Source organism: Myodes glareolus, chromosome 1 (genome assembly GCF_982192425.1).
Source record: "Myodes glareolus chromosome 1, mMyoGla1.1, whole genome shotgun sequence".
Classification (NCBI taxonomy): domain Eukaryota; kingdom Metazoa; phylum Chordata; class Mammalia; order Rodentia; family Cricetidae; genus Myodes; species Myodes glareolus.
Genome location: NC_142026.1, coordinates 68,700,570 through 68,727,496, shown reverse-complemented (window position 1 = coordinate 68,727,496; position 26,927 = coordinate 68,700,570). Strand labels below are relative to the sequence as shown.

At 37.9% G+C, this 26,927-nt stretch overlaps 1 protein-coding gene across 2 annotated transcripts in view; it reads right to left on the bottom strand.

The window, feature by feature from the left end:
* LOC125396010 (sulfotransferase 2A2-like) overlaps positions 1–14,380 on the bottom strand; it is an 87,345-nt gene extending 72,965 nt beyond the window's left edge. Inside the window, exons 1-3 of one of the 2 annotated variants that reach the window (XM_087908935.1) lie at positions 14,120–14,380; positions 12,851–13,059; positions 11,368–11,494 (exon numbers count right to left, since the gene is read on the bottom strand). In XM_087908935.1, the coding sequence (XP_087765061.1) occupies positions 11,368–11,494; positions 12,851–13,059; positions 14,120–14,252 (469 nt within the window). In that variant the 5' untranslated portion in view covers positions 14,253–14,380. The remainder of the gene's footprint in view (positions 1–11,367; positions 11,495–12,850; positions 13,060–14,119) is intronic. The other variant, XM_087908934.1, reaches the window with a different exon arrangement.
* Between the last annotated feature and the right edge of the window lie 12,547 nt (positions 14,381–26,927).

Genomic DNA, 26,927 nt, shown 5'->3' with positions numbered 1-26,927 from the left:
ATCCATGGAGAGAACTATATAATTCCACATACAAATACACCCAGTTCTATACAGAACTTACTACTAGATGTAAAGTCACAGGTTAGCATCAGGTATCATAGTAATCTCACTGTGAACTGTTGACAGGTCATACAAATAATATGAAAACCATAATATCACAGATAAAATGGATTGACAGATACTTGTAAGATATTATATACAAACACTGCACACACAATACACATTGTTCTCAGCAGTACATGCAACTTTCTCTAAAAAGTCATGTATTAGGACATAAACAAAATCTTAACACATATGAGGAAATGGAAATAATTACCTATCTTCTACCTGAGAGCAATGGAATGACTGCAGATAAACAATAACAGAAACTCCAGAATATAAATAAACCAATGGAGACTAGATAACACACAACTTAATGATGAATGAGCCCTTGAAGAAGTCAGGAACAGAAAGACTCTCACCACCAAATCAAAATGAAAGCACAACGGTCTTTAACCTTTGAGATGCAATAAAAGCAGTCATAAGAGAAACATTTAAGGCTCAAAGTAATATATTATGAAATCATGAGATTTCTAATAAGTTAGTTAATGATCTACCTTAAGGTTTGGTAAAAAGAACAAGTCAAACACACAAATCGGTAGTTGGAAAATAAATCACTGACGTCAATGTAAAATTAGTGAAATGAAAACAACAGCAACAAGAAAACCAATATAGTTAAAATGAAACAGAGTTGGTCCCTTCAAGCATAAACAACATTGACAAAATTTTAGCTAACCTAACCAAAAGAGAGTGAATGTCAAAACTAATAGAGTGAGACATGAAAAGTCAGTCATTGTGACAGGCACCAGTGAAAATCAGAAAAGTTATTAGCTTACCTTAAAAAAATATTCCACTAAATTGAAAAATCTAAACAATATTGGATAAATTCATGCATATATAGAAAGTACTAAAATTAAACTAAGATGACATTTAATTGTTTAAACAGGTATAAATACAGAAGTCTCAGCAGGCTTTTAAGTTTCCTATTCTTAAGATACTGCCCAGTGTTTTAGTTGAATTTTTGATACCTGCAAGATGTAGGACTCTAAGCTATTCCTCCAGAAAAACTTCATTCTGCAAGCCACCATGTTCCCCACCATAATGATAATGGACTGAACCTCTGAAACTGTAAGCCACCACCTCAATCAAATGCTTTTCTTTGTAAGACTTACCATGGTCATGGTGTCTTTTCAGCAAAAGAAACCCTAACTAAGACAAAGTTGGTACCAGGGCTGGAGTATTGCTGTGATAGGCCTGATCATGTTTTTGTTTGGAGTGATATGTACTTTGGGAGTTTTGGTTAGGAAATCAGTGGGATGCTTTAAATGCTAATGATTAATGGGACATACTAGTAGGAACATGGAAGATAGGGGTGCTGAAAGGTATTTGACAAAATGCGGCATCTAGAGATTTCTGAGGAGAAGAATATCAGTGTGTAGCCTAGAGACTGGTCTTGTGATATTTTGGTGAAGCAAATGACTGCTTTTTGACTTTGTCTGAAGAGCATGCCTGAGGCTAAAGTTAACAGTTTTGGATTAATTCTGTTTGTAGAAGAAATCTCAAAACAGTAGAGTATAGACTCTGCCATGTGGCTATTAGTAGTAACTTTAATGAAGATTTATAATAAAAAAGAGAAAGTTGGGCAGGGTAAATTACAAAATGTAAATTTTGAGGAGAAAAATAGCATTAGGAATTGAAATAGATCTAAGTCCTGTGTTGAAGGAGTTAAATAGATAAAGAAATGCAATAAAAAAGCGTGGTGATGTCAGGACAAGATTTTACCAAGATAATTTCCAACCTGCAGAAAGAAACTATAGAAAAACTTAGAGTTTGGTGTGGTGGGGTTATACCTTTAATCACAGCATTGGAAAGGCAGAGACTGGCACATGTCTGAGCTTGAATCCAGGTTGGTCTAGAGATCCAGTTTCAGGACAGTCAAGCTTAGTACTAAAAGATAGAAAGATTGACAAATATTGCATGTTCTCTCTCATGTTAGCACCCTAGAGAAGTACTTGTTATTTTTATCTTAAAGTGCATATTAAGGGAAGGAAGCTCAAAAGGGCCATTAGATGGGAATAAGAAAATAAGGACATAAGGAAAGCAGAATTCCAGAATACCTATGGTATGAAAGTGGAGGGACGGTATATGAGACCAAGGGGTTTGTGCAAAGATGGCTTGGGAAGATGAAGGATAGAATTAACAAAATCCCCAAATATATGAAAATTCCATAAAGACTCACTAGCTTGTAAGCTCATTAAAAATATGAAAGAGCTTAAGTCAAGTCACATTCCATGGGTAGACAATACTGCTCCAAGAAGTCATAAGTTGTTAAATGAAAATTCCAGTTCTAGTGTTGGAATACCTTCCTGGGAGTTGCTGACAGGAAAAATGCCTGTTAATCCAAATGATGTTGGCAATTTTCATTGTTGTCAATTGCCTGCAAGAATTGGTTGTGAAGACCCTATTGCTAAAGTCATCCTTAAACTCTTGTCACTGGACATAAAACAAGATAGTTGGAAATGGGCTAAAAAATACCAGTACCAGAAGCTGTTTGCAGGCTGCTAGTTGGAGATTGTCATCAACAGTCTTACTCAGTTGTAGACACTCTGATCTATACTTCAAATAGGCTTTCAAGATAAGTTCATTGGTGTAATATTGATGATTGGGTTATGGGGTAACCAATTATTTACTGATTGATATTGAGAAGAATTCACATCTGGTGCAATCAACGTGGTCAAATACTCATGCTGAGGAGGAAAATAGGCCTGAATGTTGAAGCTATAATTCTTGTTCTGCTAAATAGACATGATGTGCATATTAAAGTATCTTCTAAACAGCTATATTTATCCTTTTATATCACTATTGTGATATAAATGTGGTCAAAGAAGATTCTTCTTGTGGTAGGCAGTGGTAATTTCAGAGACTCAAAACTGGACAAAAAGCTGAAAATAAGGGCCCTTTAAGTGATCTCCCTAGATGAAACACCTAGAGCCCATATAGTCTTAGAAAACATTAAGAAATAAGATATGGGAATGATCTAAGAGTCTAAAGATGGGGTAAAATGATGTGAAATATTGTCTTCTAGACATGGCATGGCTGCAACACTCTTGAACTCACAGCAGCTGTGACTTCTGCAGAAGACCTACACAAGACTGGACCCTTCAATATTCTATTAAGGAGTGAAGAAGTCCTCCAAATCTGCCACCACTTTTCTGAGTATTTATAGCTAGTTAATGGTGACAATGAGGCAGTGTCTATGAGACACCTCTTTCTACATTCTATAGACTATTTAGTGGTTGCTGGTGGAGGGAGAGTTTTTGTTTTGTTAGTAGTTACTGGTAAGGAACTCTTGTTCCTGTAAATGTCTCCTTCTCTGTGCTCCAGTAAGTGCCATCAGTGAACTTCACTGGGTCACAAACACACACATGAAGAAAAGGAACTTGAAAGTAAAAAAGACCACCACTCATCCCAGTACCCACAAGTTGGTCAGCAGACAAGACACCTGTGGGCAGGCTGTTCCACCCCCACACCTCTACTGAACCTTGCACTCTACATGTCTGACTCTGCCTCAGAAATCTAACCATCCTCAATGGCATCAGCAGCCCCAGAGACACAGACACCACCTGCACCGAATAGACAAAGAGGTGAGTGACTGATAGCCAGACAGTTACATTTCTAGGCCCAGACACTGGTGCACATTCATTCCATGCATCACAGCCCCACTAGACATTCAGAAGGCTATATTCCTGTGGGCAGGCCACTCTACTCCCCCTGTAATCTACAAGTCCCACCACGCTCTACAAACCCAACCATCTACTGCAACATCAGTGGCTTCTAGAGGCATAGACACCATCTGCAATAATTGAGCCACAGGTGCTGCCTGCAACAGTTGAAGGAAGAGATGGGTAGATGCCAGTGTAAGAATATATTGAAAAACATAAAGAGCAATATGGTACCACCAAAACCACGTGATTCTAGCACAGCAAGACCTGAACATACCAATGCAGATAAAGTAGAAGAAAATGACTTTAAAAATAACTTTATGAAGATGATAGAGGAAATGAAAAATTTCCTAAAGAAATCTAGGAAAAAACAGACAAAAATTGAAAGAAATCAATTAATCTTTTAAGGAAAGTTAAGAAAGCCAAGGAAAAATAAGCAAAGAAGTGAAGGAGACAATTAAGATTTGAAAATTGGAATAGAGGCAATAAAGTTAACACAAACCAAGGGAATTCTGGAAATGGAAAATCTGGGTAAATGAACAGGAACTACAGATGCAAGCATAATCAGCAGAATGCAAGAGATGGAAGAAGAAATCTCTGGCATTGGAAATATGATAGAGGAAATAGATTCATCAGTCAAGAAAGCATTAAAGCCAACAAAATCATACCACAAAATGTATAAGAAATCAGGGACATCATGAAAAGACCAAATCTAAGAATAATAGGGATAGAAGAAGGAGAATACCAACTCAAAGCATATTCAAGAAAACATAGAAGAAAACTTGTCCAACCTAAAGAAGAATATGCCTATAAATATACAAGAAGCTTGCAGAAAACCAAATAGACTGAACCAAAAATAGTCCCCATCACTATATAATAACCAAAACACAAAACATACAGAACAAGGAAGAATATTAAGAACTGAAAAGAAAAAAGGCCAAACGTATAAAGGCAGACCCATCAGAATAACAGCCAACTTTTCAGTGGAGACTCTGAAAGTGAGAAGGTCCTGAACAGACGTTTTTCAGACACCAACAGACCATTTGTGCCAGTCCAGACTAGTATACCTAGCAAAACTTTCAATTACCATAGATGGAGAAAACAAGATAGTCTACGACAAAACCAGATTTAAACAAAACCTAGCCACAGATCCAGTCCTACAGAAAATACTAGAAGGAAAACTCTAACCCAAGGAAGTTAGCTGCACCAACAAAAGTACAGGAAATAGACAATCCCACATCATCAAATCTCAAACAACGACAACAACACACACTACCACCAAAAAAACCCCAGGAATTAACAATCACTGGTCATAAACATCCCTTAATATCAATGGACTCAATTTACCTATAAAAAGACAAGTTAACAGAATGAAAACAGGAGCTGACCTTCATCTTGCATACAAGAAACACATTCAATTCCAAAGGAAGACATTATCTCATAGAAAAGGGCTGGCAAAAGAATTTCCAATCAAATGGACCTAAGAAGCACACTGGTGTAGTTATCTTAGTATCTAACAAAATAGACTTCAAAATAAATTAATCAAATGAGATAGAGAAGGATATTTTATATTCCTCAAAGGAAAAATTCATCAAGATAAAGTCTCTATTCTGAACATATATGTTCCCAATACAAGGGCACCTATATATTTAAAGAAAACATTACTAAAGCTTAAATCACATATCAAACACCAAACACTAATAGTAGGAGACCTTAACACCCCATTCTCATCAATGGACAAGTCTGTCAGACAGAAAATTAACAGAGAAATAAGGAAACTAACAGATGTTATGACTCAAATGAACTTAACAGACATCTTTAAAGCATTCCATCCAAACACAAAAGATTATACCTTCTTCTCATTGCCACATGGAACTTTCTCAAAAATTGACCACATACTTGGTCACAAAGCAAATCTCAACAGATACAAAAAATTGGGAAAAAACCCTTTATCTTATCAGATCACAGGTAAAGTTAGAACTCAACAACACAAACTATAGAAAAGCCTATAAGTCATGGAAATGGAATAACACTCAACTGAATCACCAGTGAGCCAAAGAAGAAATAAAAAAAATAAGACTTCCTAGAATTCATTGGAAATAAATATACAACATACAGAAACCTATAGTATACTCTGAAAGCTTTGTTAAGAAGAAAGTTCTTAGCACTGAATACCTACATGAAGAATTAGGAAAAATCTCACATTAGTGACTTAACATCACACCCGAAATCTTGAGAACCAAAAGAAGCAAACTCACCCATAAGGAAGAGAGGGCAGTAAAAGAACTCAGAGCTGAAATCAATAAAATAGAAATAAAGAGAAAGATGCAAAGAATCAATGAAGCAAACAGTTGGTTCCTTGAAAAATCAACTGAACCATGATGAAGAAAAACTCATAGACAGATATTGGGGTTCAACCTGAAGACCAGAAAAGCAAAGCAGCCAGCCACTGGCTTTTACCTCAACCTCAGTCTGAAAATGGTGATCTTGCCTCCAGGCAACTTCAGAATGAGACAGAGACTGAGAGCTGTTTCCTCCCATTTTATAATCCTCTCTAGTCCTGGGATTAAAGGGTGCACCACCACTGCCTGGTTTCTATAGCAAGCTCATGTGGCTACTGGGATTAAAGGTGTGTGTCACTGATTCATGGTCTGTAAGGCTGGCCAGTGTGACTGTTTTAGTTTTCTGACCTTCAGTCAAGCCTTACTTATTAAAAATAATAAAGAAATGTCACTATAAACAAGATAGACTTTTCCAAACTAATCAAAAGGCATACAGAATATTCAAATTAACAAAATAAGAAATGCAAACAGACACCAAGGAAATTTAGAGATTCATTAGGTTATACTTCAAAAACTTATACTCCCAAAATTGGAAAATTTACAAATGAGCAATGTTCAGAATAGGTACCACATATCCAAATGAAATCAAGACCAGATGAACAATTTAAATAGACTTATAATCACCAAGGAAATTGAAGCAGTCATTAAAATCTCCAAATTCAAAAGAGGTACAGTGTCAGATGGTTTCAGTGTAGAATTCTACCAGATTTTTAAAGAGGAGCTAATATCAATGCTCTTCAAATTGTTCCACACAATAGTATCAGAAGGAACATTGCCAAACTTCATTTACATGGCTACAGTTTCTCTGTTACCCAAAGCACACAAAGATGCAACAAAGAAAGAGAACTATTGACCAATCTCCTTCATGAACATTAATGAAAAAATACTTAATAAAACACTGGCAAACTGAAATCAAGAATACATTAAAAAAACCATCCACTATGATCAAGTAGGTTTAATCCCAGCAAAGCAGAAATGGTTCAACTTTTTAAACATTATAAAGGCAATGCACAACAGTCTGAGAGACAATATCAAATTAAACAGGGAAAAACTCAAAGTGATTCCACTAAATCAGGGATAAAACAAGGCTGTCTACTCTCTCAATATCTTTTCAATATAATACTTGAGGTTCCAGCTAGAATAAAAAGGCAAGAAAAGGAGATCAAGGGTATACAAATTGGAAAGAAAGAAGTCATACTTTTGATATTTGCAAATGATATAATAGTATACACACATGACCCCAAAAATTCTATCAGGTATTTCCTAAAGCTTATAAACACCTTCAGTAATGTGTCAAAATACAAGATTAACTAAAATATCAGTAGTCTTCTCATATACAAATGATGAATGGACTGAGAAAGAAACCGGGAATACATCACCCTTTATATTAGCCACAAATAGCATTAAATAGACCTGTATGACAATAACTTTAAGACTTCAAAGAAAGAAATTGAAGAAGTTAACAGAAAATGAAAAGATCTCCTATGTTCTTGGATGGGTTGTATCTACATATTAAAAATGGCAGTCCAACAAAAACAATCTACTAATTCAATACAACCCCCATCAAAATTACAACATAATTCTTCACAGATCTAAAAAATCACAATATTCCACTTCATATGGAACAAAAATATCCAAGGTACTTAAAACAATCCTGCACAATAAAGGAACTTCTGGAGGTATCACTATACCTGACTTCAAGCTCTATTACTGAGTTATAGTAATAAAAAAGCTCGGTATTGGCATAAAAACAGTCAGGTAGACCAGCGGAATTGAGTTGAAGACCCTGACATTAATCCACACATCTATGAACACCTGATTTTTGACCAAGAATCCAAAACTGTACAATGGAAAATAATAACATCTTCAACAAATGTTACTGGGAAAACTAGATGTCAACACATAGAAGATTGCAAATAGATCTATATCTATCACTATGCAGAAAACTCAAGTCCAAGTGGATCAAAGACATCACCATAAATCCCATTACAGTGAAGCTGATAGAAGAGTAAATGTGAAGTAGCCTTGAATGCATTGGCACAGGAGACCACTTCCTAAATATAACCTCAGCAGCACAGACACTGAGAGAAACAAGCAGTAAATGGGACCTCCGGTAAGTCAAAGGACATAGTAAACAACTCAAAACGATGGCATACAGAATGGGAAAAGATCTTCACAAGTCCTCATCTGATGGAGGGCTTATATTCAAAATGCATAAATAACTCAAGAAACTAGACATCAGAATACCAAATAATCCAATTAAAATGGGATACAGATCTAAGCAGAGAATTCTGAACAGAAGAATCTCAAATGGTCAAAAAGTGTTTAAGGGATTGTTCAACCTCCTTAGTTATCAGGGAAATGAAATCAAAACTACTCTAAGATACTGTCCTACACATGTTAGAATTGTTAAAATAAAAAAAACACTGAGGACAGTTTATGTTGGAGAGGATGTTGAGTAAGGTCAACACTCCTCCACTGCTGGTGAAAGTGCAAACTTGTACAGCTACTTTGGAAATCAGTATGGTGATTTATACAGAAAACTGGGAATCAATCTATCTCAAGACCCAGTACTACCACTTTTGGGCATATTCCCAAATGATGTTCAATCATACCATAAGGACACATTCTTAACTATGTTCATACCAGCTTTATTCATAATAGCCAGAGCCTGAAACAATCTAGATGCCCCTCAACAGAAGAATGGATAAAGAAGATACGGTGCATTTACTTGATGAATTATTACTCAGCTGCAAAAAACAATGAGGTCATGAAATCAGCAGGCAAAGGAATGGAACTAGAAAAAAAAACCTGAGTGAGGTAACCCAGACCAAGAAAGACAAACACAGCATGAGCTCACTCATAAGTGGATACTAGATGTAAAGCAAAGGATAACCATACTACAGTCTACAACTACAGAGAAGGTAGTTAGTAAGCAGGATTCTAAGAGGGACACATGGATTGTCTTGGGAAAGTAAAATACATGGAATATTCTGGGTTAAACCTGGGGTGGAGATTGTAGAGGGGTGGGTTTTGGGGGATAAGTACAGGAAGGAATGGAATGATCGAGCTGAGGGAGGGACAGAGTAGGAGATCAATGAAAGAAATATCTTGATAAAGAAGCCATTATGGGATTATGGTGAAACCTGGTGTTAGCGAAATTCCCAGGAAACCATAAGGTTGACTCCAGCTAAGACTCCTAGCAAAAGTATAGAGTGTGACTAAACTGGCCTTCCCCTGTAATCAGATTTTTAAATACCCTAACTTTAACCAAAGAACCTTCACCCAGTAACTAATGGAAGCAGATGCAGAGATCCATAGTCAAGCACCAAGTGGAGCTCCAGGAGTAAAGTCAAAGAGAGGAAGGAGGGATTATATGAACTGGGTGTGGGGTCAAGATCAGTATGGGGACATCCACAGAGACAGCTGAACTGAGCTCATTGGAACTTATGGACTCTAGATGGATAGCTGGGGAGCCTACATGAGACTGCACTAGGCCCTCTGCATGTGGTTGACAGCTGTATAGCTTGGTCTGCTGGATGGGTCCCTGGCAATGGGATCAGGATCTCTCCCTGGTGCATAAACTGACTTTTGGAGCCTATTCTCTGTAGTGGGATGCCTTGCTCAGCCTTAATGCAGGAGGGAGGGGCTTGGTCCTGCCTCAACTTAATGAACCAGGCTTTGTTGACTCCGTATGGGAGACCTTATCCTTTCTGAGGAGTGGGTAACAATTGGTTGGGGGGAAGGGGAACTGGGAGGAGGGAAAGGAGGAAGAACTGCGGTTGCTATATAAAATGAATAAAAAAATAATTTCCATGGGAGGGAAAAGTGAGTGAACTTTGGTAAGATAAATCGTAATTGTTCCTAAGGTTACCATTAACGAATCAAGATGATGAGTACATATGTGAATATTCCAATCTGTCTGATTTTTTTTTTATCTTTCAGAATCCTGTTTATTGAACTCTCAATTGTTTACATAAAATTATTTTGCTGACATTGAAGAAGCAAACATAAATCAAATCTGATAGACATTCTTTGCTTATTTTTCTTTCATATTTTAACTCATAAACTCATTTTTTTCATTTTTAATTATGTATATATGTATGTCTATCTATGGGTTTGCGCAGTGCACTAAGAGGTGGAAAAAGGATGTTGGATGCCCTGCAGGGGGAGTTCAGGTGATTATGAGTTATCCAACATGGGTGCTCTTAACTTTGGAGATATCTCTCCAGCCCTTTACTATAGATAATAATATAGACCAATGAAAGTTAAAATAAAATCAAAGCATAAATAATCCCTTTTATGAAAATAACTTGTGACAAAAAAGAAAATAGTATTTACAATATTTGGAAAAATGCATCTTTGAAAAATGGTGGTTTGTCAGGCTAATGTAAGGGAAGGCAATGAGAAAAAGACTAAGAACATTCACAAATGAGAAATGTGGTAGGATGAAAACTGTATTTGTGATTTTTCTATTGCTGTGATTAAATGCTGTGAACACAGACCACTTAAGGAAGAGAGAGCTTATTTTTGACTCATGCTTATAGAGGGATAAGAATAAATGATGGGAGGAAAAGAGAAAAATGTTGGAGATGTCAGCCAGAACTATAGAAACAAGGAACTGAGAGTTAATCACCTCGAACCCAAGTAGGAAACAGAGGGAGGAAACTGGAAGTGGCTTCTCAAAGCTCACCCTCTATGATAGATTTCTCAAGCAAGGCTGTGCCTCACATACCTTCTGAAACAGCGTCACCTACTGGTAAAAAAGTTTTCAAAGACCAGAGTCTGTGTGTGGTCATTCCTCATTCAAGCCAACACAAACGTTAATACCTACATTGTAATGAAAAGACTAGAAATTCCAAATAGTGCCATAATGATGTGTCATGGGAGAAGCTCTGCCTGTGCCCTGTTCTTTGGTGGTTCATGAGATAATAAAGATTTGACAATCAGGTTTGAAATGATAAGCTTTTGACTCACAGACTAGTTGAACGTAGATGGATATAATGGAGCCAAATGATGGTACTAAGGGCTTGGGATATTGCCAAGTTAGATAACACACAGGTTTGAGACGTAGCACTAAATACACAGAGCATGATAGTAGGTGCTATTAGTACTAGAACTCATGAGGTTGATTCAGGAGGAGCCAAGTTTCAAGGTCATTGCTGGCTATATAGAGAGTTTAAGGTCAGCCTAAGCTATCTCTCACTTTGTTTTTAAAAAGTTTCCAAATCTCCCCAAATTTCTGTATTTTACAGGACACTCACCATTTCCTTTGAGGAACCATTCAAAATAAGTTCTCAGTGATTCTGGATTCTTAATAAGATTTGTCTTACCCCAGAAAAAATAGCTAGACACAAGAACATCTCTGGGATTTCTTATGAGATAGAGAATCTAAAATGGAAAAACATGGAAATAAAGGTCAATACAATCATTCCTCACCTTTTACCTGTCACAGTATACATGAAATGTCAATCAAATATCCATGGGGTTTCCAAAAACATTTATTATTTTCATTTAGATAAAATATATGCATAGAAGCAAAATTTCTATAGTAAGAATTCTCTTTTATAATTTTATTTGATTTAGAAAAATGGAACAGCAAAATGGCTAAGATTGATAATAGTGTAAAACAAACAAACAAACAAACAAAAACCAAAATGGAAAATTTGACTCCTTCAATAGTTGTAAAGATCAGCACAATTATTGGCTATTCAATACCAAATATTTAGCCCTGAAAACACATATACAGCTAACATTGTACTGACTGAAGAGGTTGCAATTATGCATTGAAGAAATGTACGTTCATATACATATATGGATGTAATGATGATTAATTGAAAAAGAAACTGCAAATTTAAAAGAGAGAAAGGAGTATATAAGTGGGCCTATTGAGAGGAAGGGTAAGGGTATAATACCATATGTAATTATGGTATAAAATGAAAAATCAATAATTTTTAATAAAATGAACTTTATATATTTCATCAATTATTCTAGAACTCACCTCTTTAGGCATCAATTTCCTTAGCCAAGAGTTTACCAAATCTAGATAAGACACATATATATAGGTGAGTGATCACAACTTCATTGTGCCTTTTTTAAGACAGATTATTTTTTTAAGTTTGTATTTGCAGTTTAAGCATAAAATATTTTCAGATTACCCAGTGGAGGCACTTTTTGAAAACTTTCTTAGTGACAAGGATCTATGATTGGATATCTCTGATCCCTTGTGGAGATCCTCTATCAGTGACGTGAGAGATTTTTGCCAAATAGCAAAAACAGAGTGGGTACAAATGAAACATGACTGTTGAACAATCTTCAGGACTAGAGCATTGATGCTTGGTCAGCCTGTTCCCCTGTGAACAATTCTGCTGTGGGTAATTCACCCACAGGATGTGGGACTTTTGTAGAATTAACTAATTGATTTTGGTGACAGCAAAAGAGTACTATCCACTGTACACTAATGTTTGAATCTGCTTGACCTGTATATGCAGCTCTAGAAGGCTCCAGTGTGATATTTCACTTTCTATCCTAAATCTGCCCAGAATCACTGTGTGATGGTCAACATCCTGGTACTCTTATGTAGTCTGATGAGAGAACACATCAGCATCACCTAGTGCATGAGAATCACAGCTTCCTTCCTATAATGTACACAGTCAGAGTGCATTTCAGCAAGAACTATATGTTTTTCAGGGTAGCATAAGATCAAAGGGCATTTGGTAAAAGACTTATCAACCACTGGGTACTGACCTTGGCCTTGGAACTGAAGAAAGACTTGGGGAAAAGGTGTAAGGGAAGGTGGGAGGTGATGAGGCGTGGTCCTTCCTTATTGATTAATATTGAATATCCTGATTGAGTGTCTATCCATGGTGAGCGTTCCCAGATGGGCACAGATTGGATCCACTTGGGATTTCCTTTGGTCTGAATCAAGCAGACAATCTCAATCAGCCAGTGCGTTCCTGAAGAAGGAAAAGTGATGGTAATTTCAACTGTAATTATGAGCAAACCTCTAGTAGAATATACAACCCTGCAATTTACAGCATAGCTCTTTCCAGGTACAGAGACCTGTGATATTCACAATGTCCACATGGTTTAAGTACAAAACATATTCATCCAGCACGTTTCCTCTGCATCGTTTTCCAAAACTGGCAGTATACTCTATAAACACTCCCTGCCTACTGAACATTCCCTCCAGTCTTTGGCTGTCATCATTCTATATTCTGGTGCAGTGAAGTAGATTATCCCAGATATTTTCCAGAGGTGGAGTCATATCAGCTGTCCTTTGAGATTGGCTCCTTTCATTTAATATAATCCCACTGAGATACATCCATGCTACAGTGTTTGTCTTAGTACTACTTTTTACGGTGAATAAATCTCTTTGTTTCTATTTACCACACACACTTGTATTTATATGTATCTGCTCATTTTTTCAATAGATGTTTCTAAGCTTCATTTTCTCAGCTATTGTCTGAATCCTTTTCCTGCTTTCCCACTGTCCTTGGATTTTCTACGTTATTGCACTTTCAGTGTCAGCAGTTGAATATTTACCCAATGTTCAGTGCTTCCATCATCTGGCAAAATTCCTCCTCCAAACCCTGTGTTGCCACTTTTTAGCCCTTTGAATTTCCAGCCTCTTTCCACTATCTGGAAAAGGTCTCTGCTAATTTTTCCCAACACTGTATTCTGTTCCACATATCCTTACATTCATGCTGTTGTCTCTTGCTGATAATTCTTTTCTTTCATCTTATTGCTCTCCCTTTCCCCTCTCTCTTCCCTATAAAGACAGACAAACTCCAGAGTCTTCCTTAGGAACTACTGCCTTTGCTCTAGTGCCTTAGGTGATCCTCTGAAGACACAGGTCAGTCTAGAGGTATTACTCTGAGTAGAAATGTTCTCACACACAGTTCTCTGTGCCACCCACAAGATTCATATGGCATTCTGCTCATCACCCAAATGAATGAGGATCAAAGTCCTAATCTTCCTCAGATAGTCATGACCATTCTCACTAATGCTCCTTACCTGATTTGGGGTAAGTCACTATGACTGTGTCTTCATCTCTCATCACAAAGTTATTATGAATCTCTTCAATAATTTCTTTTTTAAACCTGATAGCACGGAAAGGTATTCCTTCAAACCAATTATAGTCTGGCATGGTAAAGAGTTTGTTGTGGTGCTGTGAGGAATCCAGCCTTGGCCACTTGTGAAGCTTATAGCAAATGCTATTATGTAAGATTTTTAGTACAGTCAAAAAGTCATGAACACCACATAGTTTGTTATGAAAGTAGCTACTGATAGGAAAAGACAGATACTTTGACCTACACTCAAAGGTTGCATTGCAAAATTGTGAACTCATTCAGAGACATTCTGCAACATTTGTTAACCTGAGTTCATGGCCTCAAAGTAGAAACTCAGTAAAAAGTACAAACCATAGAAATGGGGTTTAATTTAAAATGTTTTATAATTCAATTTAGATTCCAATATGGTATTAAAGGTCCAGAAAATGAAAGAGTTCATGTAAAGTATTGCCATGTACAATTCTTAAAGGTTGTATTTGTTTTTTAGAATTTTATAGCACCTTAGCTTCCCAATATGACTCCAAATCTCTTTGTCCCCCTTCAACTCCTCCTTCCTCTTCCCATATTTATGATTGTTGGTGGAGGCTGCTTGTTTTTTTCCTGTCACCCAGTCCTGAAGTAATCACACAGAAAGTTTATTAATTAAAACACTACTCAACATATTAGCTCAGGCTTTTTATTAATTAACTCTTACCTCTTAAAATAACTCATTTCTATTATATCTGTGTATCACCACAGGTTGTGACCTTCCACTTTGGCATTTATCTGTTGAGAGTTCTCTGTGTACTCTGTACCCCATTTTTATTAGGTTATTCATTCTTTTGATGTCAAGATTCTTGAGTTCTTTGTATATTTTGGAGATCAGTCCTCTCTCTGATATGGGGTTGGTGAAGATCTTTTCCCAATCTGTAGGCTGCCACTTTGTCTTGTTGACCATGTCCTTTTCTTTAAAGAAATTCCTCAGTTTCAGGAGGTCCTATCTATTAATTGTTTCTCTCAGTGTCTGTTCTACTGGGGTTATATTTAGGAAGTGGTTTCCTGTGCTAATGTGTTCAAATGTACTTCCCACTTTCTCTTCTATGAGGTTCAGTGTTACTGGCTTTATGGTTTTGATCCATTTGGACTTGAGTTCTGTGCATGGTGATAGATATAAATGTATTTGCATTCTCCTATATGTCAATATCCAGTTATGCCAGAAACATTTGTTGAATATGTTTTCTTTTCTATATTTTATATTTTTAGTTTCTTTCAATTCCATTGGTTCCTTTGTCTGTTTTTAGCCATATTAGGCTGTTTTCATTACTGAAGCTCTATAATAGAGCTTGATGTCAGGGATTGTGATGCCTCCAGAAGTTCCAATGTTGTACAGGATTGTTTTTGGCTATTCTGGGTTTTTGTTTTTCCATATGAAGTTGAGTATTGTTCTTTTGAGGTCTGTAAACAATTTTGCAGGGATTTTGATGGTCTTTGCATTGAATCTGTAGATTGCTTTTGGTAAGATTGTCATTTTTACTATGTTAATTCTACCTACACAAGAACATGGGAGATCTTTCCATTTTCTGGTGACTTCTCCAATATCTTTCTTTCATGTTTTCAAGTTATTGTCATACTTATCTTTCACTTGTTTGGTTAGAGTTACTCCAAGGTATTTTATGCTATGTGTGGCTATTGTGAAGGGTGATGTTTCTTTAATTTCTTTCTCAGTCCATTTATCATCTGTATAAAGGAGGGCTACTGATTTTTTGGAGTTAATCTCATATTGTGCTACATTACTGAAGGTGTTTATGAGTTGTAGGAGTTCCCTAGTATAATTTTTTTGGGTCACTTATTGACTATTATATCATCAGGAAATAGTGAGAGTTTGACTTCTTTTCTGATTTGTATCCCCTTGATGTCCTTTTCTTGCCTTATTGCTCTAACTAGGACTTCAACTATTAAATAGCTATGGAGAGAGTGAAAAACCCTGTCTTATTTCTGATTTCAGTGGAATCACTTTGCATTTCTCTATATTTTATTTGGTGTTTGCTGTTGGAAACAAAAGAAGAGCCTTTTTTTTTCTAAAGCAAAATATCCTTAGACTCAAATTTTGAGGTCAATATGCCTTTATAATATACATGCTGGTTTAGTTTAGCAGCCCATACAATTAAATGTCTCTCTGTACTTAGTTCATATAGTCAAAAAATTCAAAGATAACACAATAATATACATAAACCAGACTCTGTAAATTTTCCATTTTTACATGACTTGTTTTTCTCTACTCCTTTAAATCTATGACTATCTGTACTCTGTCTCTTTCAAGACTTTACCCTTTTTTAAAAGAATTAACTTTATTTTATGACTCTCTATACTCTTTGTTCTCTCTTCTAAGCCTACGTACATTTATCCTACATTTTGACTCATCTGGATTTGTCTTTTTTGCATATCTGTAATTCTTTACTGTCCAGGAGCACTTTTTAAAATGCTAAGTGTTTTTTTTTTTAAACTTAGGCTCTACCATTACTAAGGTATATACTGTTCCTGCCCAGTTTAAAATTTAAACTGTGCCATTACTATGATATGTATGGTACTTTCTGTTAGCAGTTCCCATTCCAACATGACGGAGCTTCTCCTTGCTTCCAAGAACCACACACACCTCCCCACTTCCAGGCACACAGCTTGTCCATATTGTCATTAAACAAGCTACAACAGTTTGCTCACAGACCGCACCCAAATGCTCTGTAGCTGGACCTCCTGCCTGAAAGAGTTTGTGCTGGCAGCATGACTCAGAAAACCAGCATTTCAAAACGGCATGGCTTTTTTTCTTTTGCTACCACTGAGTCAGGAAAATCTCTTTTAAAGAGCTGCTGCACATCACCAGCAAACAGCAAGAAACTGTGTTAAACTCTGTATTTTTTGGGTCTAGAATTCCTTTTCAAACTCTCTCACGTTTTAAGTAAATTTAGTTGGCCACGTAGGTGGGAGGCCACTTATTGTTCTGGCCCCTTAGTCCCCAAATAATCACTCAGAAATTGTATTAATTAAATCACTGCTTAGCCCTAGCTTCTTAGTGACTAACTCTTACATTAATTTAACCCATTTCTATTAATCTGTATATTGCCACGTGACAGTGGCTTACTGGCAAAGTTTCAGCATGTCTGACTCCTGTAGCGACTCCACAGCTTCTCCTGACTCTGTCTTCCTCCTTCCATGCTACAAGCCAAGCCAGTTCTTTATTCATTAACCAATAAAATCAGCACATAGAAGAATTCACATTCAGAGGGTCTACTTGAGTCCTATGCTGGTTCCCTAGCTCTCAGGTTGAAGTTGGGAGGCTCCCATTGGTTCAGATAAGCTGTTTCAATGAGTGTGCCCATCATGGTATTGACCTCTTTTTATCATATTCTCATGCCTTTCACTCTTTGACTGAACTTTAGGAGCTAAGCACAGTGTTCCACTGTGAATCTTTGCATCTGCTTCCATCAGTTGCTGAATGAAGGTTCTATGATGACATTTAAGTTAATCATCAATCTGAGTACAGAGCAAGGCCTGTTCAGGCACTCTCTCTACTATTGCCTAGGGTCTTGGTTTGGGTCATCCTTGTGGATTCCTTGGAATTTTTCTAGTGCTAACGCTTCTTGTTAGCCCCATAATAGTTCCCTCAATCAAAGTATTTTTTCTTGCTCTATCTCTCTATCCTTCCTCAACTGTTCCCTCATGTTCTCCTTCTCCCTCCCCTTCTCCCTTCTTACTCTTCTATCCTCCCTTCTTTCCCCACCCCTACCCCTGTGCTCCCAATTTTCTCATGAGATCTTCTCTATTGTTCCTTCCCAGGGGGAATCTATGTATGTTTCTCTTAGGTTTCCCCTTGTTACTAAGTTTCTATGGGGTCATGGACTGTAGGTTCACTATTCTTTTCTTTACAACTATCCACTTATGAGTGCATAAAATTATACAATAGAAGAAAGAAAGCATTTTCAACAAATGGTGCTAGTGTACTGGATGTATGTAGAATTATCCAAGAAGATCCATAGCTATCCCCATGCACAAAACTCAACTCCAAATGGATTAAAGACCTTAATATAACACAAGTAGCATAGATACTGAGAGTGACAATAAATAAATGGGGCCTCCTGAAACTGAGAATTTCTGTAAAGCAAAGGACACAGTCAATAAAATAAAAAGGCAGCCTACTGAATGGGAAAAGATTTTCAATAACCCTACATCAGACAGAGGACTGATCTCCAAAATATAAAAAGAACTCAAGAAATTAGGCACCAAAATATCAAATAATCTAACTAAAAAATGTGGTAGATACCTAAACAAAATTCTCAGCAGAAGAATCTCAAATGATCAAAAACCACTTAAGGAAATCTTCAACATCATTAACCATTAGTGAAATACTAATCAAAATGACTCTGAGATGGCATCTTACACCAGTCAGAATGGCTAAGATCAAAAACACCAATGTTAGCTTATGCTGGAGAGGATGTGTAGTAAGGGAAACACTCCACCATTGCTGGTGAGAATGCAAATTTGTGCAACCACTTTGAAAATCAGTATGATGGTTTCTCAGGAAATTGGGAGCCAATCTACTTCAAGACCCATCTTGGACCACTCTTGGACATATACCAAAGGATGCTCAATCATACTGTAAGGACATTTGTTCATAGCAGCATTATTTGTAACAGCCAGAACCTGGAAACAATCTAGATACCCCACAACTGAATAATGGATAAAGAAAATGTGGTACATTTACACAACAGGGTACTACTCAGTGGTGAAAAACAACAACATTTTAGGATTAGATGGGAGTGGGGTGGGAGGGTGTGTGAAGGGAATGGGAGGAGGGGAAGGAGTGGGAATTTGGATTGCTATTCTTTTTTTTAAAAATCTAATAAATTGAGTGCTGAGGAGTTCTATCCAGAGGGGTGAGTGTGTGCTATCCCAGGACAGACTGTCCTGGAAGAGAGCACAGCCCTCCCCCCAGTTCCTGCTGCAGGGTCTTCTGTGTTCCATTGGACCCTGCCCTGTCCCCACGTTCGCCCTATTGTCTGCAGTGTCCTTGGACTACCAGCTATCCCTGTTTCAGTGCTGAGGAGTTCCATCCAGAGGGCTATCCCTGTGTCTGTGCTGAGGAGCTCCATCCAGAGGGGTGAGTGTGTGCTATCCCAGGTGGACTGTCCTGGAAGAGAGCACTGCACCCCACCCCCAGCTCCTGCTGCAAGGTCTTCTGTGTTTCACTCGATCTGCCCTGCCCTGCCTCCACGATTACCCCTTTATTTCCAGTGTCATTGGACTACCAAGAGACCCTGTGTCTGTGTTGAGGAGTTCCAATCAGACAGGAACAGTTCCTGCTCCTACACTGAAGAGATCTACCCAGAGAGTCAGTCACAGCAAAGACTGAACAAAGATACCAAGACTCCCCTGGCTCCATTTGAAGGAACAGATGGGCATGTGCCAATGCAAGAATTCCTCCAACAACCTGAAAGGCAACATGACATCACCAGAATCCAGGGATCAAGAAACAAGAAGAATTGAACATACTACCCCAGAAGAAATAAAAGAAATCGACTTTAAATGGAACTATATGAAAATAATAGAGGAGCTTAAACAGGAGGTGAAAAACTGCCATAAAGAAATGGAGATAACAAACAAAAAAGTAGATGAAATGAATAAATCTCTAAAAGATACCCAAGAAAAACAATAAAACCAAGAAAAAGCAATCAAACAGGTAAGGGAAACAGTTCAAGACTTGAAAAATGAAATGGAGATAATGAAGAAAACACAAACCGAGGGAAGGCTGAATATGGAAAATCTGGGTAAATGAATCGGAACTGCACAGACAAGTATTACCAACAGAATACAAGAGATAGAAGAAAGAATCTCACTGAAGATACTGTAGAGGAAATAAACTCACTGATTAAAGATCAAAACAAATCCAACAAATTCTTAACACAAAACATCCAGGAAATCTGGGAAACCATGAAAAGACCAAACCTAAGAATAAAAGGTGTAGAAGAAGAAGAAGATTAACAGCTCAAAGGCCCAGAAAATATATTCACCAAAATTATTGAAGAAAACTTTCCCAATCTAAAGGATATTCCTATGAAGGTACAAAGAGCATACAGAACACCAAATAGACTGGATCAAAAAAAGCATCCTCTCACCATATAATAATCAAAACACAAAACATACAGAATAAAGAACAAATATTAAGAACTGCAAGGGAAAAAGGTCAAGTAACATATAAAGGGAAACCTATCAGAATTATACTTGACTTCTCAATGGAAACCATGAAAGCCAGAATGTCTTGGATAGATGTGCTGCAGAAACTAAGAGATCAAGGATGCAAGCCCAAACTACTATACCCAGCAAAGCTTGCATTCACCACCGATGGTGAAAGCAAGATATTCCAGGACAAAAACAGATTTAAGTAATACATAACCACAAAGCCAGCCTTACAGAAAATACGAGGAGGAAAATCACAAACCAAGGAAGCCAACAACACACATAATAATACAAGCATCTGACAACCCTCCACCAGCACAACTCAAAGAAGGGAAATACACAAAGACTAGCAATAGGAAAAATAACTGGAGTCAACAACTACTGGTCATTAATATTGCGTAATATCAATGGACTCAACTCACCTATAAAAAGGCACAGGATAAGAAAATGGATATGAGCCCCTCCCCTCTGGAGACACAAGATCTCCCCAGAGCTGCTCCCTTGCACGCTGTGCCTGGACTGTGGGCTCAGTCTGGCAGGGGCAGCTCCGGTGCTTTGAGAGCCTGCCTGAGGACAGGCAAGCCCTGTCTCAACTCAATCACATTCCTGGCCAGCAAGAGAGAGTGAACTTCTAGCAGACTTCCATTGGAGGAGGGGTGAGTTTTCCCCTGGCCAGAGGGCTTCCTCTAGTAGGAATTCAGCCTTTCCCCGCCCTCCTCGACAATCTGGTCACCAGGCAGAGACGACTCATCCCTGCGGAGCTCTCCCGAATCCCGTCCCAGCCTTTATCCAGGTACACCTTCCTCTCTTCCCCCCTTCCCTCTGGGGCCACAAAATCTCCCCAGAGCAACTCCCTTGCTCGCTGGGCCTGGGTTGTGAGTACAACCCGGTAGTAGGGAGTGCCTGTGTTTCAATAGACTGCCTGAGGAAAGGTAGGCCTTCTGTCAGTGAATTCCCTGCCCAACAAGGGAACCTGACCTGGTACTAGAAGATCCAGTAGAGAGCATTTGAAGGAAGAGATGGGCAGACGCCAAGGCAAGAACTCCTCCAACAAGATAAAAACAACATGAAAACACCAGAACCCAATGACCCTACAATAGAAGGACTTGAACCTCTTAATTCAGAAGAAGCGGGGAAAAAATGCCATTATGAAAGCAATAGAGTCCCTTAAAAAGGATATGAATAACTCCCTTAAAGAACTGGATGAGCAGTATAACAAAAAGATTGAAGAAATGAGTAAAGAAATGGATGAAAAATATAAAAAAAATCGAGGAAATGAGTAAATCCATGAATGATACACTGGGAAACCAAGAAAAAACAATCAAACAGGTAATGGAAACAGTTCAAGAATTGAAAACTGAAATGGAGGCAATGAAGAAAACACAAAACGAGGGCCGGCTGGATATGGAAAATCTAGGTAAACGAACAGAGACTACAGAATCAAGCATAACCAATAGGATACAAGAGATGGAAGAACGAATCTCAGAGTCTGAAGATACCATAGAGAAAATAAATGCTCTGATCAAAGAAAACAGCAAATCCAATAAATTCTCATCACAAAACATTCAAGAAATCTGGGACACAATAAAAAACCAAATCTAAGAATAATAGGGATTGAAGAAGGAGAAGAACTGCAGATCAAAGGACCAGAAAATATATTCAACAAAATTATAGAAGAAAACTTTCCCAATCTAAAGAATGATATTCCTATGAAGGTTCAAGAAACATACAGAACACCGAATAGGCTTGATCAAAAAAAAAACATCCCCTCGCCATATAATAATCAAAACACAAAACATACAGATTAAAGAAAGAATATTAAGAGCTGCAAAGGAAAAAGGGCAAGTAACTTATAAAGGTAAACCTATCAGACTCACACCGGACTTCTCTATGGAAACCATGAAAGCCAGAAGGTCCTGGATAGAGGTACTGCAGAAACTAAGAGACCATGGATGCAAGCCCAGACTAATATACCCAGCCAAGCTATCATTCACTATCAATGGAGAAAACAAAATATTCCAGGATAAGAACAAATTTAAACAATTCGCAGCCACAAACCCAGCCTTACAGAAAGTAATAGAAGGAAAATTGCAACCAAAGGAGTCCAACATTGCCAGCACTGCTTACAATAACTCAGACATCTAGCGACCCTTCACGAGCTTAACTCAAAGAAGGGACACATACAAACTCTATTAATCAAACAAACAAAAAATAATAATAACCGGAGTCAACAACCACTGGTCATTAATATCACTTAATATTAATGGACTCAATTCACCTATAAAAAGGCACAGACTAAGAGACTGGATATGAAAACAGGATCCAACATTCTGCTGTTTACAAGAAACACACCTCAACCACAAAGGCAGACATTTACTCAGAGTAAAGGGTTGGGAAAAGGTTTTTCAAGCAAACGGACCTAAGAAACAAGCAGGTGTGGCCATTCTAATCTCCAACAAAATTGACTTCAAACTAAAATCAATCAGAAGAGATGGAGATGGACATTTTATACTCATAACAGGAACAATTCATCAGGAGGAAGTCTCAATCCTGAATATCTATGCCCCTAATATAAAGCCTCCTACTTATGTAAAAGAAACACTTCTAGAACTCAAGGCAGTCATCAAACCACACACACTAATAGTAGGAGACTTCAACACTCCTCTCTCACCAATGGATAGGTCAATCAGACAGAAACCTAACAGAGAATTAAGAGAATTATTGGAGGTATTGAATCAAATGGACTTAACAGACATCTATAGAACATTCCACCCAAATAGGAAAGAATATACCTTCTTCTCTGCAGCTCATGGAACCTTCTCGAAAACTGACCACATACTGGGTAACAAAGCAAACTTCCACAGATACAAAAAAATATTAGTAACCACCTGTGTCTTGTCAGACCACCATGGATTAAAGTTAGAATTCAAGAACAGTGCTACTCCCAGGAAGCCAACAAATTCATGGAAGTTGAACAGTCAACTACTGAATCACCCCTGGGTAAAGGAAGAAATAAAAAAAGAAATTAAAGTCTTCCTTGAATTTAATGAAAATAAAGACACAACATACTCAAACCTATGGGACACTATGAAAACAGTGCTAAGAGGAAAGTTCATAGCACTAAGTGCCCAATTAAAGAAAACGGAGAAAGCACACATTGGAGACTTAACAGCACACTTGAAAGCTCTCGAAAAAAAAGAAGCTGATTCACCCAGGAGGAGTAGAAGACTGGAAATAATCAAACTGAGGGCTGAAATCAACAAAATAGAAACACAGAAAACAATCCAAAGAATGAATGAATCAAAAAGCTGGTTCTTGGAGAAAATCAACAAGATCGACAAACCCCTATCCAAATTAATCAAACGGCAGAGAGAGAACATGCAAATTAATAAGATCAGAAATGAAAAGGGGGACATAACCACAGACACAGAGGAAATTCAGAGAATCATTAGATCTTACTATGAAAATTTATATGCCACAAAGTTGGAAAATGTAAAAGACATTTTTTTAGATAAGTACCATATACCAAAGTTGAACCAAGAACAGGTGAACAATCTAAATAGACCTGTCAGTTGTGAAGAATTAGAAGCTGTTATTAAAAATATCCCTACCAAAAAAAGCCCAGGACCAGATGGTTTCAATGCAGAATTCTACCGGAACTTCCAGGAAGAGCTAATACCTATACTCCTTAATGTATTTCACAATATAGAAACAGAAGAATCACTGCCAAACTCTTTTTATGAAGCTGCCGTTACCCTGATACCAAAACCACACAAAGACACAACCAGGAAAGAGAATTACAGACCAATATCACTCATGAACATTGACGCAAAAATACTCAATAAAATACTGGCAAACCGAATACAAGAATACATTAGAAAAATTATCTATTATGATAAAGTGGGCTTCATCCCAGAGATGCAGGGCTGGTTCAACATACGCAAATCTATCAATGTAATCCATCATATAAATAAACTGATAGAAAAAACCATATGATCATTTCATTGGATGCTGAAAAAGCATTTGACAAAATTCAACACCCATTTATGATAAAGGTGTTGGAGAGACTGGGGATACAAGGATCATACCTAAATATAATAAAAGCAATATACAGCAAGCCGACAGCTAACATCAAACTGAATGGAGAGAAACTCAAAGCCTTTCCAGTAAAATCAGGAACACAACAAGGCTGTCCACTCTCACCATTCCTCTTCAATATAGTGCTTGAAGTTCTAGCAATAGCAATAAGACAACATAAGGGGATCAAGGGGATTCGAATTGGAAAAGATGAAGTTAAACTTTCGTTATTTGCAGACGATATGATAGTGTACATCAGCGACTCCAAAAACTCTACCAAAGAATTCCTACAGTTGATAAACACCTTTAGTAATGTGGCAGGATACAAGATCAACTCCAAAAAATCGGTATCCCTCCTATACACAAAGGATAAAGAAGCAGAGAGGGAAATCAGAGAAACATCACCTTTCATGATAGCCACAAATAGCATAAAATATCTTGGGGTTACTCTAACCAAGGAAGTGAAAGACCTATTTGACAAGAACTTTAAGTCTTTGAAGAAAGAAATTGAGGAGGATACCAGAAAATGGAAAGACCTTCCCTGCTCTTGGATAGGGAGAATCAACATAGTAAAAATGGCAATTCTACCAAAAGCAATCTATAGATTAAATGCAATTCCCATCAAAATCCCATCAAACTTCTTTACAGACCTTGAGAGAACAATAATCAAGTTTATATGGCAAAACAAAAAAGCCAGGATAGCCAAAACAATCTTATACAATAAAGGAACCTCTGGAGGCATTACCATCCCTGACTTCAAACTCTATTACAGAGCAACAGTATTGAAAACAGCTTGGTATTGGCATAACAACAGAGAAGTCGACCTATGGAATCGAATAGAAGACCCAGATATTAACCCACAAACTTATGAACACCTGATTTTTGACAAGGGAGCTAAAGGTATGCAATGGAAGAAGGAAAGCATCTTTAACAAATGGTGCTGGCATAACTGGATGTCAACCTGTAGAAGAATGAAAATAGATCCATATCTATCACCATGCACAAAACTCAGGTCCAAATGGATAAAAGACATCAACATTAATCTGTCCACTTTGAACCTGGTAGAAGAGAAAGTGGGAAGTAGTCTACAAGATATAGGCACAGGAGACCACTTCCTAAGCAGAACCCCAGGAGCGCAGGCAATAAGAGAAACAATGAATAAATGGGACCTACTGAAACTGAGAAGCTTCTGTAAAGCAAAGGACACTGTCAGTAAGACAAAAAGGCTACCTTCTGACTGGGAAAGATCTTCACAAACCCTGCAACAGATAAAGGTTTGATCTCCAAAATATACAAAGAACTCAAGAAACTAGACACTAAAACTCTAATTAACCCAATTAAAAAATGGGGTACTGATCTGAACAGAGAATTCACAACAGATGAACTTCGAAGGGCTAAAAAGCACTTAAGGTCATGCTCAACCTCCTTAGCGATCAGGGGAATGCAAATCAAAACAACTTTGAGATATCATCTTACACCTGTCAGAATAGCCAAAGTCAAAAACACCAATGATAGTCTATGCTGGAGAGGATGTGTAATGAGGGGAACACTCATCCATTGTTGGTGGGAATGCAATCTTGTGCAGCCACTGTGGAAATCAGTGTGGCGGTTTCTCAGGAAACTGGGAGTCAACCTCCCTCAGGACCCAGCAATTCCTCTCTTGGGAATATACCCTAGAGATTCCCTAACATACTACAAAAGCATTTGTTCTACTATGTTCGTAGCAGCACTATTTGTAATAGCCAGAACCTGGAAACAGCCTAGGTGCCCCTCAATAGAAGAATGGTTAAAAAAGGTGTGGAACATATACACATTAGAGTTTTACTCAGCGGTAAAAAACAATGACATCTTGAATTTTGCATGCAAATGGATGGAAATAGAAAACGCTTTACTGAGTGAGGTAAGCCAGACCCAAAAAGAGGAACATGGTATGTATTCACTCATAAGTGGATTCTAACCATAATTAAAGATCTTTGAGCCTATTATTCGTGATCCTAGAGAAGCTAAATAAGAAGATGAACCTGATGAAGATTATTTAGCTATCCGCCAGGTGGTAGGAAATAGACAAGAGTCCCAGGTAACCTCGGGTGCATGGGGGGGTGGGAGGGTTGTCGGAAAGGGAGAGGGTTAGAGAGAAGGGAGTAGGGGAGGATTGGGGAAAGATCGGGGGACTGGGATGCGGGGGAGGGAGGAAGGATGGATATGGGATCAGGCAAGCATATACCTCAACTAAGGGAATCATTTTAGGGTTTACAAGAGACTTGATTATAAAGGGGATCCCCGGTCCAAGGAGAGATCCCCAGATGGTTCTCTGGACAGAGGAGAGGGTGCCTGAACCGGCCTTGGCCCACAACCATACTGATGAATATTTTGCATGTCACCGTAGAACCCTCATCTGGCGATGGATGGAGATGGAGGCGGAGAACCACGTTGGAACACTGGACCTAGCTCCCTATGTCCAAATAAGA